General features: G+C 39.5%; 1 protein-coding gene across 3 annotated transcripts in view; it reads right to left on the reverse strand.

Annotated features, from left to right (window-relative positions):
- Nucleotides 1-20,000, reverse strand: part of ACTR3B (actin related protein 3B) — a 1,280,959-nt gene that overhangs the window by 131,673 nt on the left and 1,129,286 nt on the right. For all 3 annotated transcript variants that reach the window (XM_044066887.1, XM_044066889.1, XR_006364220.1), the window contains one exon: nt 1,804-1,929. In XM_044066887.1, coding sequence (XP_043922822.1) covers nt 1,804-1,929 — 126 coding nt within the window. The remainder of the gene's footprint in view (nt 1-1,803; nt 1,930-20,000) is intronic.

Below are 20,000 nucleotides of genomic sequence, written 5' to 3' on the forward strand. Positions count from 1 at the left end.
TTCTAAAATGTCTTTTCCAGTCTCTAATACTATGTTCCCAAAGGTTCCTAATAACCCAGTTGCTCTAAAAGATGTGTTTTTCACTTTCTTCTGCAAATTCTCATCTCAACACCTCTCCTGCCCATTGAATCAAAGCTTCTCACTTGTGTTGGTATTCAGAACTAACAGAGTATGAGGCTCTTCTGTTGGTCCAAATCAGTGGGCAGAAGTTGTATACCTTTAGACTTCTGCTAGACTTCCTTCTACTCCTCTGCTGACTGCCCATTCCTCCACAATACCCCTTTCCCCTCAAATAAAATCTATGGCTTTTACTGGCCTCTCCTTAAGCAGAAATGCACACCTGGCCTTAAGAGTCTCATTTCTTTACCTTCTGATGTTCCTTGAGGAGGCATCTAGCACTACCTCCATATTCTTCCTTTCTCCTAACTGATTCCTTCCTACCCTCCCACCTCTTAGTACTCTTAATGATTAGTCTAAACCTCAGCTAATCAGTGTTATGGAAATTACGCTCTCTTCTAACTGAATCACAGCTTTTCTTCATCCTCTCTTTCTGGGAAGTCTTTCATCATGCAGATCCATGCTCTTCCACAGTGACTTCATATGAAATGAGAGCCCACAATGTTTATACTTGGATTATTCTCAAAATAATTTGGCTTTTTTTATCAATCAACTGAATCCTTTTGATTTCCTCAACTACCTTCTTTTAGCTAGGACCCTTCTTGTGAACATCTTTTAATCTTTGGCTCCCCATACTTTGTGGAGCCTTGCCTTTGCCAGAACTCCTTCCTTGCCCAGGACAAAGCTTCTATTATGTCCCTTATTCTTCATTCATTCTTAGAATGGACCAGTCTTTGCTGTCATTGCATAAATCTAAAAGGCTGGCACCCCATCTTTCATGAACCCCTAGGGCTCTCAGTCTCCCTTACCCTATTTACTTATTTATATACTTCTCTTCCCACACAAACCCAGCATCATCACTGTATCTCCTATATCCAATGGGCATGGTCCCTGCCAGGCAGGATGTGTAATACATGTTTGTGGTATTACCATTTGACACTATTTATCTGCCCCCTATGAGTCAACACCCCCCTTCCACTTAACAAGCAACTTATTAAAAAAAATCCTAATAATGCGCTTCTATCATCTCTGCCCAGATCTCATAAATTTTCATTCTTGGGTGCTTCACTCACATTTTCTTTTAATATTTTCTTCTCATATGGGTCTAGATACTTTACATACTTTCAGTTGAAAAGTTTTATTCCAGCTACAGTTTCTTTATTAAAACGTTGAAATAAATCCCAAACTTTGGGTGGCACACTATACAGTCACAGTCTACATGAAATGAGCACAGAATCAACAGCAAATAATCTAAACTATCCCCGCCTCCCTCCTCTCTGCTAGTACCACTCTCATCCTGTGGGCTAAATCCTTGATGGCCAGAAGAAACAGAATGAGAGTCAAAGGACTTCCTTTCCTCATACCACTTTACACATTTTAAAGACTAATTTTATAAGTAAAACTAGAGGGTATATGGCATGCTAAAAATTAAAAACAACTGGAAGCATTAAAATGTTGCCCACCTCCGAATGAAGGCACTTAATCACATACAAAATCATAACTAAACTACTTCCCCACCATTACTCCATTTGGTATTTACAAGTAACAGAAGGCAATGGATTTTTAAAGAGCAAGAGTAACAACAATGCAAAATAGATGCTGAAATCATTTTCACAACAGCAAAGACAAAACATGTTGCGCTATTAAAAACTTAAAATAACTCATACTCTGTAAAATATGACTCACCTTTATCCGACCACAGCTCAGTTCCTCACTCAGTCTTAATCTCGCATCTACCACTCGTTTTAGGTCTCTCTGAAGGCGACGCCCAAAATCCCTGAACATTGTAGATCCACCAGACAGGACTATATTCTGCAATGAAACGAACACTTTTTTAATTCAAGATGGAGGCATCTAAAATAATGTACCATCAATACATTTTAAGTCATATGTTAAAGATGCACAGATTATGAAACTAATGATGACTACGTTATTTTACAGCAAGTTTGCTCTGTATAGCATAGAAGACCATTGGTAATATTAAATAAATTACAGGCTAGTAACGTCTCTGGTTTGCTACCACAATCTCAAAACCCAAAATCTTGAAAATGATAATCCTAAAACCATAATATTTTAAGCCCAATACACTGAAGATCAAAATATCTAAAATTCTCAAATACTGAATCCCCTACCGGTGTGAACCCAGGAACAAGTGTTAACTGGTGTGCTGCAGTGGTGTGAACCTAGAAAGAAGTGCTAACATGAGTCCTGCAAGAGTGAGAACCTAATTGCTAACATGGGTCCTGTAGGGATGTGAATCCAGGAGCAAGAGTTAACATGGGTCCTGAGGGATGTGAACCTAGGAACAAGTGCTATCATGGGTCCTACAGAGCTAACATGGGTTATGCAAGGGTGTGAATCTAGGAACAAGTGCTAACATAGGTCCTGTATGGGTGTAAACCTAGGAACCTTAAAGGTAGCACATAGCAGTGTGCAGAACTGGTGGTAAATCTCACAACCTTCACTGACCAGAGTGACACAGCAAATCATCTAGCTGATAAATGTAGTTCGAAATTCTCCCCCACTTCCCCCAATACCCCATGTGACAGCCCCTCTAGCATATCCCCCCAATTATAAACAGGGAGCAGATCCTGGCAGCACTCGTTAAGGCAAAAACACTGCTTCAGTGTGGCCCGACAATAACCATGGTTGCCTCCTAATTAGCCTCAAACATTACCTAACAGTACCAGTAGAGGCACTGTTCAACTTCAGCTTCAAAACAGGTTATGTACTGAGCAACTGGAGGGCCACAACAGTCATCCCTCTCCACAAGGGCTGACCATCAACCAACACTGGGAACTACAGACCCATCATTCTAATATGCAAAGCCATGGAACGAATGATCATGGAAGTAATCAACAAGGACATTGACAACCTACAGACATGGGTTCCATCCCAGCTTGGCTTTATCAAGGGAAGGTCTTGTCTACTCAACCGGGTAGACTTCTTCGAGAGGGTCACCAAGGGTATGGATTTGTGAAAAATGTTGCACACCACCTACCGCGACCTAGCCAAGGTATTTGATACAACACAAACATACTATGTTAGAAATTCCTATTTCAGTAAATGTATCTAACTTTGTATAGACAATATTCCAACGATGATATTATTATTTTATACTTTTGTTTGTTTTTATTCTACCCCATATCATTCAAATGTATTTGATTGCATTCTCAGCCTGATGTGGATGACTATATTGCTTTGTGTATGTTTGTCATTGTCAGTGGAGCTTTTCTCTCCAGGCCTTCCCTGAAAATGGGCTCTTCTTGGCCCAGTGGACTTCCCTGGTCATCAAACTGAAATAAATAAATAAATACCCCACTCAGGTATTGTTAACAAACTCTCAGAACTAGATTTAAAATCACTATATAACTCACTGGCTTGCTAGCTGGCTCACAGAGAGGACCCCAGAAGTTATGATTGGTGAGACCACTTCCACCAGGAGACCAGTCACCAGTGCAGTAACCCAGGACTCTGTGTTGGGCCCACTGCTATATGGCATCTACTTCTCAAAAGTTAAGACAAATGTTAAAGGCCTCTGATTCACCAAGCTCACAGACTATAAATTGAGAGTTATCACAGATTCCCCCCATGACACTAACATCCTACAAGTGGGTTTAACACAAACAAATGTCTGGTGTCAGAGGTGTGGAACAAAACTCAACACAAAGAAATGTATTATAGTGCCCTTTTGTAAGTCACCCAGCCAAGTTAATTACTCTATGATAAAACACCCCTAATAGTTGACCCAGTAGTTAGGCATTTAGGAACATATGTTGATAGTAATTTGGTATTCGGCCAACATGTAGCTAAGATAGTAAGAAAATTATTCTGTGTCACCCAACTCATAAGCAGGGGTATGACATCATTCTACTCAGGCCTTATCAGACCCATCATCAAATACAATGCCTCCTTTAGCATGCACCTAACCAGGCACCTGCAATAGCTGGAATGCCCTCAAATGTTTCTCACCAGGAGAATCCAGGGTATTAATACCCTGTCTTACACAGATTGCCTTAAGGCCCTGTCGCTTTACTCAGTCTCCTGCAGGTTACTGAGAGGTGATCTTTGCCTGACATAGAAGGCATCCTCAAACCCAGCTCGGATGGACATCTTGCACATCCGCAAAACAAATAGCACCAGGAACACTAGATCCAAGGATATGAACTTTGCCTGTGACATAAATAAAACATGCTACAGAGACCAATATGTGTCTTAGAGGATCCCCACAGTATGGAACAGGCTCCTCATCCACATGAAGTTGAATTCATCCCTGACACGTTTCTAGCAAAAACTTGATCATTAGATGGAAAATTGTGAATTTGCCCTGGTCTGTTCTCCATTTCTCTAATGGAGAGGGGCCAACAGCAAGTTAACTAATCCGCACGTACAAACACACACACACACACACACACACACACACACACACACACACACACACACACACACACACACACACACACACGCACGCACAAACACACACACACACAGACAGACAGACTTTAGCTACCTCTACTAACATACATTCACCATATAGGCATCCAATGTACTCCAGGAAAAAATGGGTTGGATTGCATGTCTAGGCTTATATAGACCCTGTTGGTCAATAGCCAGGTACAAACCTATAAAAGCCTACATGGGTCCTGTGGGGGGCAAGTCCAGGAGTTTGATATTGTGGTCTTCTGAATTTTGGTCTTACAACATTATGGTCTCAGGATTATGACTTTCAAGACTGTGGGCTTCATGTTTGTTATAGTAAACTGATGCTACCAGGTGTTTCTGTATTTGTATCATATTGGCACTACTGTGTGGCTAATATAGACTGTTCATACTTGCATTAATAATCCCAAAAACATGCTGCATCCAAGCTACGAAAAATGCCATCTTAAAGCTTACATGATAGGTACTATGTAATGTCTGTCTAGTTGCTGCTAAAGATATATTAATTGTTGTTCATATTCTATTTATTTATGCTGACATTATGTTCACATATATATTTTTTTAAAAATCTCAACAACCCAGTAACACAGGCAGAAATACATAGCCTCATATGGAAGCTCAAAGTAGACAAACAAAATACTGTGGACAGTATATGTATAGCTTGACTACTTACTTGGATATTGTAAGTTATTAAAATATTGCAAAACTAGTATTTATTATGTTTATTAAGACTTATAAACTCCAGTTTTGTGCTGACTAATTTGCCAATTACATTTCTTGGTAACTCTTATGGCTCCAGAGATATGAACAGTTGTTTAAAATATGAGCAGATTACCTGATTTTGTTAAAAAAAAAAAAAAAAAACTAGAGATACAATCACTGGAAGTTAGAATACAAACCTCCAGTGTTCCGCTGGAGTGAAGGAGTTAAGACTCATGCGTCATTTTCATCTTGAACAACCGCACTCCAAAACTGCAGTACAAAAGAATTCCAGATGTTTTCCCACACTTCATGTCTTATGTTTGAGGAGAAGATTTACATTATTTTAGATATAAAATACTTATGCTTTAGCCTAAAGCCATTTAGGTTATTCATATGCTTTATGAGACGATGGGTTAAGTAAAGGGGTCTACACAAGCTTCATTATACCAAAATGGCAAACCAAATGTTTTAATTTACTAAACAGGATTCTGCAAGAATTGAGACTGACAAAGATATGCAATGTCTGTTCAGAGTGATGACTTGGCTTATGGAGATGAGAATGCAGACATAATGGATCACAAACATCCACTCCATATCAAATTATATAAAAAACAAATGATGCACCTGACATAGTTTTGCATTCCCTGGTGTTATACTCATTCAGCACTGTTAGTTTACAGGAAAAGGCATCAGATCCCTTCAGGTAATGACTTAAGCTGACTTTCTCTTCAGTAACCTTCTGGAGATGTTTTATACAGTGGATATAAAAAGTTTGCACATGTGATATAAAAAATGAGACCACAGTAAATCATTTCAAAATTTTTCCCACCTTTAATGTGACCTATAACCTGTACAATTCAATTGGAAAACAAACTAATTTGTTAGGGGACAAAATATAAAAAATAAAACACGTACAATACACTGGTTGCGTAACTGTGCACACCCTTAAACTAATACTTTGTTGAAGCATCTTTTGATTTAATTACAGCATTCAGTCTTCTTGGATAGGAGTTTATCAGCATGGTACATCTTGTCCTGGCAATATTTGCCCACTCTTCCTTGCAAAAACATGGCAAATCTGTCAGATTTGCGAGGGCATCTTTGTGCACAGCCCTCTTTAGGTCACCCCAAAGATTTTCTACTTGATTTGTCTGAGCTCTGGCTGGGCCATTCCAAAACTTTAATTTTTTTCTGGTGAAGCCATTTTTTTGTTGATTTTGATGTATGCTTGGGGTCATTGTCATGTTGAAAAGTGAAATTCCTCTTCATCTTTCTAGTAGATGCCTGAAGGTTTTGGGCCAAAAGTGACTGGTATTTGGAAGTGTTCATAATTCCCTCCACCTTAACTAAAGCCTCAGTTCCAGCTGAAGAAAAGCAATCCCAAAGCATGATATTGCCACCACCATGCTTCACCGTGAGGATGGTGTTCTTTTGATGATGACAACTGTTGTTTTTGCCCCAAATGTACCTTTTGGAATTCTGGCCAAAAAGTTCAACCTTGGTCGCATCAGACCATAAGACATTTTCCCACATGCTTTTGGGAGACTTGATGTATTGCTTTGCAAATTTTAGCTGGGCCTGGATGTTTTTCTGTGTAAGAAAAGGCTTCCATCTTGCAACTCTACCCCATAGTCCAGACATATGGAGAATATGGGAAATTGTTGTCACATGTAGTACACAACTAGAACTTGCCAGAAATTCCTGCAGCTCCTTCGGTGTTGCTGTAGATCTCTTGGCAGCCTCCCTGACCAGTTTTCATCTTGCCTATTCATCAATTTTGGAGGTACGTACAGTTCTTTGTAACGTCACTGTTGTCCCATATTTTCTCCATTTTTTGATGACTGTCTTCACTGTGTTCCGTGGTATATGCAATGCTATGGAAATGTTTTTGCACCCTTCTCCTGACTAATACCTTTCAACAATGAGATCCCTTTGATGCTTTGTAAGCTCTCTGTGAACCATGGCTTTTGCTGTAGCAGGCAATTGAGTAAATGTCAGGAAAGGCCTACTAGGACAGCTGAACTTTATTTGGAGTTAATCAGAATCTCTTTAATTGATGGCAGGTTTGTACCAGGAAGACTGACTGTTGTAATTAAATCAAAAGGTGTTTCAACAAAATCTTAGTTTAAGGGTGTGCACATACAACAAAGTATTAATTTATGGGTGTGCACACTCATGCAACCAGCATATTGTATGTTTTTTATTTTTTATATTTTTTCCCCTAACGGATTTGTTTGTTTTTGAATTGAATTGTACAGGTTATAAGTCATATTAAAGGTGGGAAAAGTTTTGAAATGATTTATTGTGGTCTCATTTTTTTATATCACAAAAACATGGCATTTTAACAGGGGTGTGTAAAGTTTTTATATCCACTGTATGGAGAACCCTTCTGGAGATTTTTTATATGCAGTACCCTTCTGGAGATGTTTTATATGCAGTACCCTTCTGGAGGTGGTTTATATGTGGTGCCCTTCTGGCGATGTTTTATATTCAGTAAACTTCTGGAGATTTTTTTATATTCAGTGCTCATCTGGAGATGTGTTCAGTAACCTTCTGAAGATGTTTTACATGCAGTACCTTTCTGGAGATGTTTTATATTCAGTAAAAGTCTGAAGATGTTTTATATTCAGTAAACTTCTGGAGATGTTTTATATTCAGTATTCTTCTGGAGATATATTCAGTAACCTTCTGGAGATGCTTTATATCATCTTCTAGTGGCACTGTATTGCGTGACACTAAGATGTGGAAGTTGCTCAGCACTGATGGCACCATTTCATGTCACAGGGAAAGCATGAAATTATCCTTTCTGTTCTGTTGGACAAGAGTTTCATTTTGATTCTGGTCTTTGTTTACATTTTCAGTCTGGCTTTCTGAGCATGTCCCAGCTTTGGCTGCGGGAGGGTGGTGCTTATAGGAAGTTTCAATGGTCTTAGTCAAATTCCATCTCAAATTGCAGTTGTACTGACAACAGCTCTCACTGAGTTATTTGTTAATTTCACCTGTGCTTTTTATCCTGAGAGAGAAAAGTAGCTTCTGAGGAATTTTATGACCTTACTTGTTGCTACCTTGCAGAAAAGCATATGAACAATGCAATGCTAAAACATTAATAAACAGAGTTTTCTGTTCATTTCATTTCATATTTTATTTTGCGCCGATTTCTCAATACTAGCTAAGTGCTATGATGCTATCCATGACTGCCACTTGCTATCCAGAAAGCATCAGAATGATGCACATTTCAAACAGTAGTAGGAACAGTCTTGTTTTATTTTTCATGTTTTGTTTTTTGATATCTGAATAATAGCCAAGTGTAATGCTTTCCTGACCTGCTGTAAAAAAAACATATGTGACACAGGTCTATATTAGCAACTCAAAACTCAGATTGTCGAGTGCAATAAGATTGACATATATATGTCGATCTACCTCTTCACCGAAATGTTTAAACACTGAAAAGCATAACATCGAACGATCATAGTTGGCCAACACCACCTCCTGTCTACCATCAGATCATTTAGGTATGTCATAACATGATGTACCATCACATCATTTAGGTATGTCACAGCATGATGTACCATCACATCATTTAGGTATGTTACAGCATGATGTACCATCACATCATTTAGGTATGTTACAGCATGATGAACCATCACATCATTTAGGTATGTCACAGCATGATGTACCATTACACCATTTAGGTATGTTACAGCATGATGAACCATCGCATCATTTAGGTATGTCACAGCATGATGTACCATCACATCATTTAGGTATGTCAGAGCATGATGTACCATCACATCATTTAGGTATGTTACAGCATGATGAACCATCAGATCTTTTAGGCATGTCACAGCTTGATAAACTGTCACATCATTTAGGCATATCACAGCATGATGAATCAAAAACTGAAAACAGTATTTTATTTCTTAAGAGAATTGCTCTTGCTTTCTGCTTTTGCGCTTTGGATAATGATTCCTCTTTCTGTACTTCAGAGACTCCCTGGTTCCTCCCATAGAAACTTCAGCTTGCAAAAATCTGTACAGAGGTCTCTGTTTCCTTATTTAGCATTCAAGACATTAAAGTGGTAACTTTGCTCTAACTTTCTCTTTGCTGGCTGTGCAACTTTATAATTTATTGCACCGATTCTTTCCATCGTACTGCGGCGGTGGTGGTGCTGCGGTAGCGTTGTCGCCTCATAGCAAGACATTGTCCCGTTCGATTCTCAGCTAGAGCGTCTTCTGTGTGGAGGCATACGTGAATGGGGCGTGCCTTCGTTGAAGGTTGTGTGTCAGGGCTGGTAACCCGGTATGTAAAAATCCACTACCAATCATTAGCGGACCGGAGTTCCGCTGTGGCGACCCCTAACCGGGAAAAGCCGAAAGGCACAAACTGATTCTTTCCATAATCTCAAATGTCTCCTGATATTTTGCCACAAATTTGTCTTTCATAGGAGGCAGCAGTCCTAGTACTTAATCTACTGGTTAAATTTTCTAAGTCAAGCATTTTTATTATAAAGTCATCACTGCATCTCCTAGTCTGTCTACAGGTGCGTACTTACTATGACAGTTACTAACTTTAATCTGTCCTACAAACTAAAACAGTGCTCTGTCACTCTTTTGAATTGTGCTTCTTCCCATGTTTCCTCAGCAATGTCAGACAGCCCACTGAGATGCCTGTCATACAGATGCTCACACTGGGTAAACTGTGGCACTTCAGTGATTACAAAAAGTGAAGGGTAGCAACTGCTTTCACATTTAAATGTCTGTATCCACAGCTCTCCTCAACATGGATTTCAGTATTTTACTAAACTTCTTAGTAATTAATCAGTCTGTGTATGGTAGACTGGTGTTTTTAACTAAATGAATTTAAAGCACACTGAAAAAACTGATGCAGAACCCTTTTCTATCTAATTTTATCTATCCCCAGGTGGCCACCAAACAGATGACTATGATGTAGCTTAATTGCTACTGTCCTATAAGTTGTTGGCACTTGGTGATGTGGAATGTCTTCCCTTTCTTTACTTACCCTCTATATCATATAATTTTTAGCCTAACAGTATAAGAAATTCTAAGAACATCTTTTCACTCTTCCCCTACAACCTTAGTTATCATCTGTCTTGCCCTACTTAAGTTATCAACTTTTTCTTCTGCTTTTTTTGAAGTTTACATGGCTTATATAAGTCCACAGTCTCAGGATTCTTTCTTCTGTACCTTGCTTTAAAAAAGATGATGTAGCCACCGTCACTAAATATACTGTTACTGTAACTTCTTCTCTATCTTCCCTGCAAAGAATAACGGTAAACAAAAATGCCTTTCTGCTTCACTTTCATGGCTATTAACACATGCTTTCTATTCTGATATATAGCTCTCCCATCATCTTTGTGTTAAATGGATATCAACCTTTCTCTTTCTTTTCCTTCCCTTTGTTGTCCTCTCATTAGCAATCGATATTTCCAAAGAAAATGTATCATTAGTTTACTCTTTTCTTGCTATATAGATTCATACTGCTCAGAGTTCACCTATAACTGCATTATCTGCTGTTACTAGAAGAAACAGGCTTAGAACTCTGCATTTGCTTCAATATCTCTCTTTCTGCACTCACTCCTTTACTTATTTATTTATTTACCAGAAAAGTCTGACTGGGCATTGGACCCATTTTTAGTGGAGCCTGGAGAGAAAGGCTGCAGTGCACAAATAGCAGAAACACTGAAAGTGACACTAACATTTGAAAGGCAATAATACACAATAGTCTTTACAACATTTTCCAAAAAGAGGGAGAACTGCATTTCAAGTTTGATAAAATATACACCCAGCAATATTGTTGCTATTTTCAAGAGAAAGCAAAATGTTATAAAAGCAGTACAGTACTGAGAAAGCTAGAGGTGAAAAGGAGAAGGCAGATAGTTGAGGGTGAAGGAGTGTAACAAAAGGGGGGGGTGAGAGTGAGTCACAGTACAGGTAGTAGGAGGCTATAGAGGGACCTGATCAGGAATGAGGATGAGGAGGAATGATGGGGTAATCCGATGCAGCACATCTGCAGAGCCAGGAGTTGAGTAAATGATACTTTAGCTGTAGTTTGAATGACTTTAGGGAGAAGTCCAGTCTTACTGTTAGGGGAAATGGAGTTCCAGGTTTTGACACTTGATGGAGCTATAGAGAACAGCTTGCATAGTTACTGCATTTTGATATCTGTAGAATGTGCTTGTCAGAAGACAGCAACCTTCTGAGTGGGCTGTATGGTTGTATAAGGCTGGTTAGAGATGGACAGTAATTTGGTTAGTTTATTAAATTATAGATAATATGGAGTTGAGAGTATGCAAGTTGATGAGATAGTTCAAGTCACTGGTCACTGAGTCTCTAAGGTCCAAACAGTAGATAGTTGTATGAAGTTGACTGCAAATTTTGTGGCCTTTTCATAGCACTGCTTCAGTTTTGTTTAGCTGAGTTAGTTGGAGGTTTGTCCGTACTGATGTTGAGTAAAGGGGAGAAGGCAGTAGGATGGTAGTGGTGATACAAAGTCTTGTAGTGTTAGATATACTTTTGCCCCATAAAGACCTCTTAGTTTTTAGTGTGTGTGTGTGTGTGTGTGTGTGTGTGTGTGTGTGTGTGTGTGTGTGTGTGTGTGTGTGTGTGTTTCACTGTATGCTGAATGTGGAAGTCAAACTTTAGGTCATTATCCGTGTAAACTCCTAAACATTCTCAAGTTCCTCACTCAAGTGTTTTTCTTTTTCTATGTTTGTCACTGTGGTGCCCCAGCACTGGCCCAGTACCCAAGGAGCCTCAGTCCTCACCACTGGCAACAGTTAGAGACTTACACACTGGGAGGATGACAAGTACACACACAGTAAAGTGCAATTTCACTAAAGAGCACACAGAGATCACAGTCAGTCTGGGGCTGGTTTCTCCCTCTTTCTCCAGATCCCCAGTAAGACTCAGCATTGGCACAGCTATAGAGTTGAGATCTCAGCTGAGTGGCCAAGCCAAGACCTCCAGCACCCTCTCTGTCCAACAATTGCTTCATGTCCCTGCCCAAATAGCTGACGCACACACTTTGAGATTTGATTTAAACACAAAGACACACACACACACACACACACACACACACACACACACACACACACACACACACACACACACACACACACACACACACACACCTGGGAAAGGCTGGCCAGGTTTACTAGCTAGGCCCCCTTCTGCCCAGACTATAAGGTAGTTCTTCCTGCCACCAGCCACTACTTATCAGCTACTTTAAGGCCCTTAGCAAAGGGTGACTAATCTTACTGTGTAATGTTACTATTAATCCAAATGGTAGTTTGACCAAGAGCAAGGCTATTAGGAGTGGCCTGCACAGCGTCATCAAACAGATATGCAAGTACTCTTAGAACTTAAATATCTCTAGACAGACCAGCCATAATTGAAAGGTTTAAATATATTTAATAATACATAATAAAAGAACAAGAAAATACTTAGTAAACAATCACAGTTACTTCAGAGTTCAAAATCACAGGAAATATTTAAAACAACATTGTAGGACAGTCTCAAATAAATAAAGAATACATCTAAGCTATACTGCACTGTATTCCCAACTGTATCTAATAGAAATGACTGTACCCTAGACTTACTTACTCATAGTAAGGCAAGCCAGATGTGGTGAGTGGGTTTTCCAGCTGATGTTACCAGGTCAAAGACAAAATACAAAATGCACTACCTCTCTCAGAGAGTTCTTAAATTAATATCTCAAATATTGCTGCTGGGATACTTGCAACACGACATGACTTCTTGTCATCTGACTATCCCAGGTAAAAACCATTGATGCAGCTGTAGTATTTAGCATCTATCTGTGAAAACACATAGACCTTAGATCTCTTGGGAAATGGTGGCAGTCGTAAAGTAGTTTACATTCCTCCTCAGTTAAAGACAATACAAAAAACTTTTAGTTCTAGACATTATGTCTGTTACTGCATTGAAACTGAGAGATAACATATTTTGTTTATGGCCCAGCTATAAAGTAACTTAACCTCAACCATTCTTCTGAAGTTTTGCAAGTTAATCTCCTGTGTTTCAGTCTCCCCTGTTAAACAGTTACAATAGTATATAAAAAATGTCTATTCAGCACACATCTATACAATATGATATACAGTTCTAACACATTTGCAACACAGGCATATGAATCATGTTGATATTCACAAATGACACACAACCACTTACAAAATTCCAGATAGCTGGGCTGGCAGTATCTCCTTCTGTCATACTTCTGTATAAATCATATTAATATTCAAATGACATATAATTATTTACAAAATTCCAGATAGCTGGGCTGGCATTATCTCATTTTGTTACAGTCACACTTTCTGTGCTAATGCTTCTTATAAAGTCTCTTTATTGACTTCTGTATTTTAGCCATTTTTACTTTGTTTCCTACAATGACATCTATTACAGTTTTTGGATTTGTTGCTCTGCCATTGGGGCATGCTTCTAATTACAGACATGATCCTTTTCACTCTATATAATTTTGTGGTTTCTATACCAACCCTTTCTCCTGGGTGTGATTCTGAATCTCTGTGTGTGTGGCACAACTTTATTTGATTTCTCCCACCCCATTCTCATTCTGGTGCACTATGCCTACAGATTCTCTTTCCTCCTGCATTTTCCATAGTGCTTTAAAATGAGGAAATCCCTTTTCTAATGTTAACCATGTGTCAAATCAGAGGTTACAGTCACAGAGTGTAGCAATTGTGCTAGAACTCCCTGAATTCACATGGATAAAAGGATACTGTTTTCTGTTACCATGATGCATGTTACCTTGACTTTCAGATTGTTAGTAATTTTGTACTGTCATAGTAGGGAAAGTTGGGATAATGAAACTCATCCTTTCAGAACCTAACAAGGCTTGGACATCCCTTCCTTTTAAAATATAGTGCATTTTATTAGTTTGCTTTCTACACAGCGACTCAGAGCTGACTCAATTATCCTAGTTGCAATCGCATCGCGCTCAGTAGGTGCAACTTCATCTAAACCAAGTATGTCAGTTTCTACATTCCAATTGGCAGTATTCTTTTAATAATAGTAGCAGAAATGTTAACAAAATGAGATATCCATCGAATTGGCACTTTGTTTGCTGATTCTGTTTCGCAGAAGAAGGTACATTCCCTATTAGATGTATCCATAAAATCAGATAATTCATTTCTATGCATTGTGCAACTAACAAGTATTCAACTAACATTACTAGTTTACTAGAGTCCTTGTGATCAATTTGTGGTACTTATTTCCTTATTTTACTAGGCAAAGCACTTTTAAGCCTGTCTACTGCTAACATTCCAACATTATCACTTTACTATTGCTACCAGTTTCAAGCCAAAGTTTTAAAATAAACTTTAAATCATGAATCTGTGCACTTACTAGTTTATATTCAAATCTATTTATGAACTATTATTACTTGCCCCTCAGGCATTGCAATTGCATTTACACAAAAGATCTTTTTCTGGGTTAACATATTCAATGCAATCAGTCTCATCCATGTATCTTTTCAGTAACTCTACTCTCAGTTGAGATGATGACTCTTGCTATAGTTCTCTATAGCAGCATAGAGCTCAGCGGTTACTAAATAAAACTGTAGGTCATACTCCCTTACTAGCTTTTTCTGAGGCAGCTATGCTGGCTGGCATAATTAGCTAGTTTCTTGTCAGTCCCCACATGTGATTCCACAATTCTCCTCCCAACCCTACAATATTCCTTAGGTTTTAGACACCAGATGGCAATGCCAAAAAAAAACAACAGCCACAGTTGTATATGGTATTTGTAGTCAAGTACAGTTTGCAAGGCAGCATAGGTACTACAAGGAATTAAATCTGGCAATACTTTGGCCAGTTGCCTATGAAGACACAATCAGTGTGAGTCCAATAAGACATCAGATGCAGGATATATGTAAAATGCCCATTTATTCAAATTCCACAATCGAAAATATTAGCCAACTTGGCTGGATGCCAGAGGGAGGACATATGTGAAAACACCGGTTTATTTAAATTTCACAATCTAAAATATTAGCCCACTTGGCTTCATAATTTCAAAACAAAATCAAATAGCACTTTCATAATAGGGTCCAGTCCATACAACACTTCCAGGGTACAGGCTGTCTTATAACCAAAAAGAAAGTCGCAGATTGCAGGCCTCTCTCAGGTCCCAAGGAAAGTCCAAGGCAGCAGGCATCTCTCAAGACTTATTCTGCACCTCTAAAATATGTGAATTTTGAATAATCACACCTTTATAAGCTGTTTAAGGTACACTGCTGTAGTCATATCTTTAAGTTTGTTTGTGGTAGCACTTCACTCTGAACATTCTTACTGTGCTTTTACATTAGGAAGACTGGGATTATTCATCTAGGTGCTGTAGGTGTTTAACTGGTCTATCTGAGCTGGGAAACTCACAAAAGGGCTCCAAGTATTTTTTATTTACACTTTTCTTATATACTGTGACTGTACTTCAGCAGTTTAAAAGAAACTGTACTGTTTGCTGCTTCTTTGCACTGTATTTTACTACTGCATTTGTTGACTTTGACTGCATTTCTCACCAACTGCTGCTTTTCTTTAATTTAAGAAAAGATCTATTTCTTCTGTTTTATTCTGTTGCTATTATTAATTCAAGAAAAATGGTGCCGCTTTTATACTGTTACTTGTTTAATTAAAAAAAATCCTGCTTTTTTTCTGTTGTTCTGTCGCACTTCTGTTGACCGTAGTATAGAATGGATTCAGATCGGATGAATTCAGTTCTATTTGTAGATTAAGTACTAAAAGTCAAGACATCATCTTTTGGAAAAGCCCCCCTGTACCCTTATGGCAGGAGCATACAGTAGGACTATCTAATTGAAGGTTACTAGTTTAGGGCTCAGTCTGAGTTTTTTCACTGGTTTCTTTGTATTAGCTGCTTTGCTCTTGCTCGTGCATAGCGCACCACCATGCAGACGGGGTATCTCTTGGCGGTTATAAATGCGAAAGTGCCAATAGAAGTATTTTCCCTTAGAAACAGCTGCTATCGAGCAGAGCAGTTCTTGAATAGCTCTCAGATGTTCAATGAACCATCCAGCAGAGATTTTACCTCTTACCTATCAACATCAGACCTCTTACTATACATCCCATAGCTTAGTCACCCTAAAATAGCTCCCTGCCTGACACCTCCATCTTTTTCTACTTATCTGCTGAGATACCGGGTTCAAGCCTTGCATCATGGACTGTCAGTTCCCCTCTGTTTCTCCTGCCAGCCTGGTGGACATGTTATTTTTGAGGCAGTGTAGCAACTCCCTAGTGTTCACTGACAATCCCTTACTCCTAAATCACTCAAGTACAATTTGTGAGAGATGCTCCTACACTAAAAATATGGAATCACTGCTCTCTTATGCCCCGAACAGCAACAATAAACAGGTTTTCAGCTCACACACCATGACTCCTATTCGTATATGCACCTAACATATAAATCTTCGTATGAAGAGGTACTCTCCAGAAACCTACCTAAACACCAGAGACCTCCAAAACACAAACATACTACACCTAACACAACACCCAAAGCACCCAATACACATAAAACACTATCACCTGTGTCTCACCAAACAAGCCCTTAAGGCAATGCACAACTATTCCAAATGTTTCAATTATAGGTGACTCTATAGTGAAACATACAGATCCAGTGTTTCAGTTATAGGTGACTCTATAATGAGACATATAGATGACCTACCCATCATCTGAACAAGGAGAAGGGTATGGTCAGCTGCCTGTCTGGTGCAAGGATTCAACAGATCACACATGCACTCAAGTCTCTCAACAACAAGTACTGTTATGGCTCCGTCATGGTTTATGTTGGTGTGAACAACTTGAGATGTACCTCTCTGGACTATATGAAGAGAGACATGATTGAGCTCTCTGAATACGTGTCCCAGGTGGGTATGTCCCTAGCTTTGAGCAGCATTTTTACCTTTGCCTAGGATGGTACTACAATATAAACAGAAAATTACTGATTTCAATAACTGGCTTAGTTTCTGGTGTCATTCTAAGGGGATCCAGTTCCTGTCAGCCTGGGATGGCATGGTGGATAGACCATGCTGCTTTGCCATAGATGGTCTTCACCTGGCACATCTAGGCTTTTGGTTGGTGGTAAAGGCACTTGCCTCCCACAAAATGCCTTGTTTAGGCAAGGTCATGACAACAAAATTCTTGAGGTGACTATATCAAGCACAAAGAAACTAAGAGTCATACTGCTAAACATTAGGAGTTTAAATCAGAAACTTCGCTCTCTGGAAGCGCTCTTCTCCCTGGAAGATGTTGATGTCTATACATCACAGAAACCTGGCTCAAGGCTGCAGAAAGAACCCCAGCCTTACAAGGCTACAATGCCTTCTACACTTTCAGACTGCAGTTTGAAGGTGCGAGAACCATAGGAGGTGGAATATCTATCTTCATTAAAGATAATTACACCTTTAGACTGGTTAGTCAAGAAAACTCTACGGAGCTAATCCATGTCAAAATTACCATGGTCAAGACCCCCTTTCAGATCATCATCGGTTACAGGTCCCCTTTCCATGAACCAAGATGCCCACACAGCTTATTTAGACCTACCTGAGACAATTAAGGGACAACCTAACACCCTAGTCATGGGTGACTTCAACTATCCTTCTATTAATTGGGAAACTTATAGGAGCCCAAACTCACTCACACAATAGTTCCTGGGCTTTGTTAATTCAAATGCCCTGGAACAAATAGTGCACCACCCCACAAGGGGCTCCAGTATTCTAGACCTGGTCCTCACCAATATGAGTTGCTGATGCAATGCCTCAAGTTTAGGGCCCGCACTGGCTAAAACCTACCATAAGTCAGTAATTTTTGAAGTAGCAATAGCACTAGAACACCCCAAAGAAGAAGTCAGGCCAAAAAACTTCAACAAAGCTAACTACACCCCCCTAAGGAAAAGTATAATTGACTTCCAAACTCCAGTTTCCACAGATAGCATTGATGGCTATACTAAGGTATACACTGATGCCTTGTATAAACATTTACACAAATGTATAGACACAGTCATGCTGGATAGGATTAAAGTAAGATCCTCAAGAAAAAACAAACCATCCTGGTGGGTGTGTAGCATTAATAAATTATACAATAAGCAAAAGAAGCTGCTGCCTAAAAATACAAATGTGAGATCTCAAAACTGGAAGACCACCCTCTGCGGCCTAAACAAGCAAATAAGGCAACTTGTAAAATCTTCAAAGAGCAACTATGAGAAAAATTTAGCAACCATAGCCAAGGATAACCATAAGGCTTTCTTCAGCTACATCCGCAACCTAAAAGGTAGGACTCAGATATGTGCTAAACTAACTGTGGATGGCATCACACTCACTGACCCTGCAGAAATTGCAAACCTGCTAGCAGACAAGTTTGGCAAAAATTTCACCCCTCCATCCTCCCAAACATACCACAACCCATGTCTTCATCATCTCCTCCTCCCCCCTGCATCTCTAAACAGCCAGTCATCAATGCTCTTTCCAAGGCTAAAAACACAGTTTTCATGGGACCAGATGGCATTCTAGGCTGCATTCTTAATGTTCTAAAACAAGAGCTTGCTACTCCATTAGGCACTCTATTCAACCATAGCCTGAGTACTGGCTTTGCCCCCATTGAATGGAAAATAGTGACTGTTATCCCCCTCCACAAGAGTGGCTCAGCAACAGACCCAGGTAACTATAGACCCATAAGTTTAACCAGCCTCATCTGTAAGGCAATGGAAATAATCATCATGCACCTCATAAATAAGGATATAGGTGACCTCCAAACCCTGGATCCATCCAGTTCGGTTTGCTCAAGGGCAGATCATGCCTGCAAAACCTTGTGAACTTCTTTGAGAACATGACCAGAGCCATAGACAAGGGCAAAGCTGTGCACACAGCCTATCTTGACTTGGCCAAGGTCTTCGACACTAACCCACTTTCAGGCATCATTGACAAACTAACCCATTTGAATATCAGCCCTTATGTTCTCAGGTGGATTGCAAACTGGCTCACAGATAAACAACACTCAGTCAAAGTGGGAGACTTTACCTCTACCAGTAGACCTGTCACCAGTGGGTCCCACAAGGGTCAGTGCTGGGCCCCCTCTTGTTTGGCATATACTTCCCAGATGTCCAGGCCAAAACAGAGGGGCTGTGGCAAACCAAGTTTGCAGATGACGGCAAATTAGCTGCTATCACTGAATTCTCTAGCGATTTCAGTGTACTTCAAAAGGGGCTTACACAGACCAGTGACTGATGCCTAAGCCATGGTCTTAAACTAAATGCTAAAAAATGCATCATCATTCCCTTCAGTAAAATCAATGTCCCTACTGATTATAAAATAAACAATAATACCCTAAGCACAAATTCAGTTGTGAGAGACCTGGGAACACAAGTTGACTCTGACCGCTTTGATCACCATGTGTCTACTGTGGGGATGAAAGCATTCTATGTCATTCACCTGATTAGCAAAGGCACTGCTTCAAGAGCAAAACAAGTTATAACTCCCCTGTACACATCCCTCCTCAGGCCTATTATTGAATATACCTGCAGCAACTTGAGAGACCTCAGAGATTTCTAAGAAAATTCAGGATCTCCAGCACATGTCTTATACAGACAGACTGAAGTCACTGTCACTGTACTCAGCACTGCATAGACTATTTAGACGTGACTAATGTCTGGTTTACAGGGCTATCTCTGTCCCATATCTAATAGAAATGC

Source organism: Protopterus annectens, chromosome 3.part1, assembly GCF_019279795.1.
Source record: "Protopterus annectens isolate FY-2018-M chromosome 3.part1, PAN1.0, whole genome shotgun sequence".
NCBI lineage: Eukaryota > Metazoa > Chordata > Ceratodontiformes > Protopteridae > Protopterus > Protopterus annectens.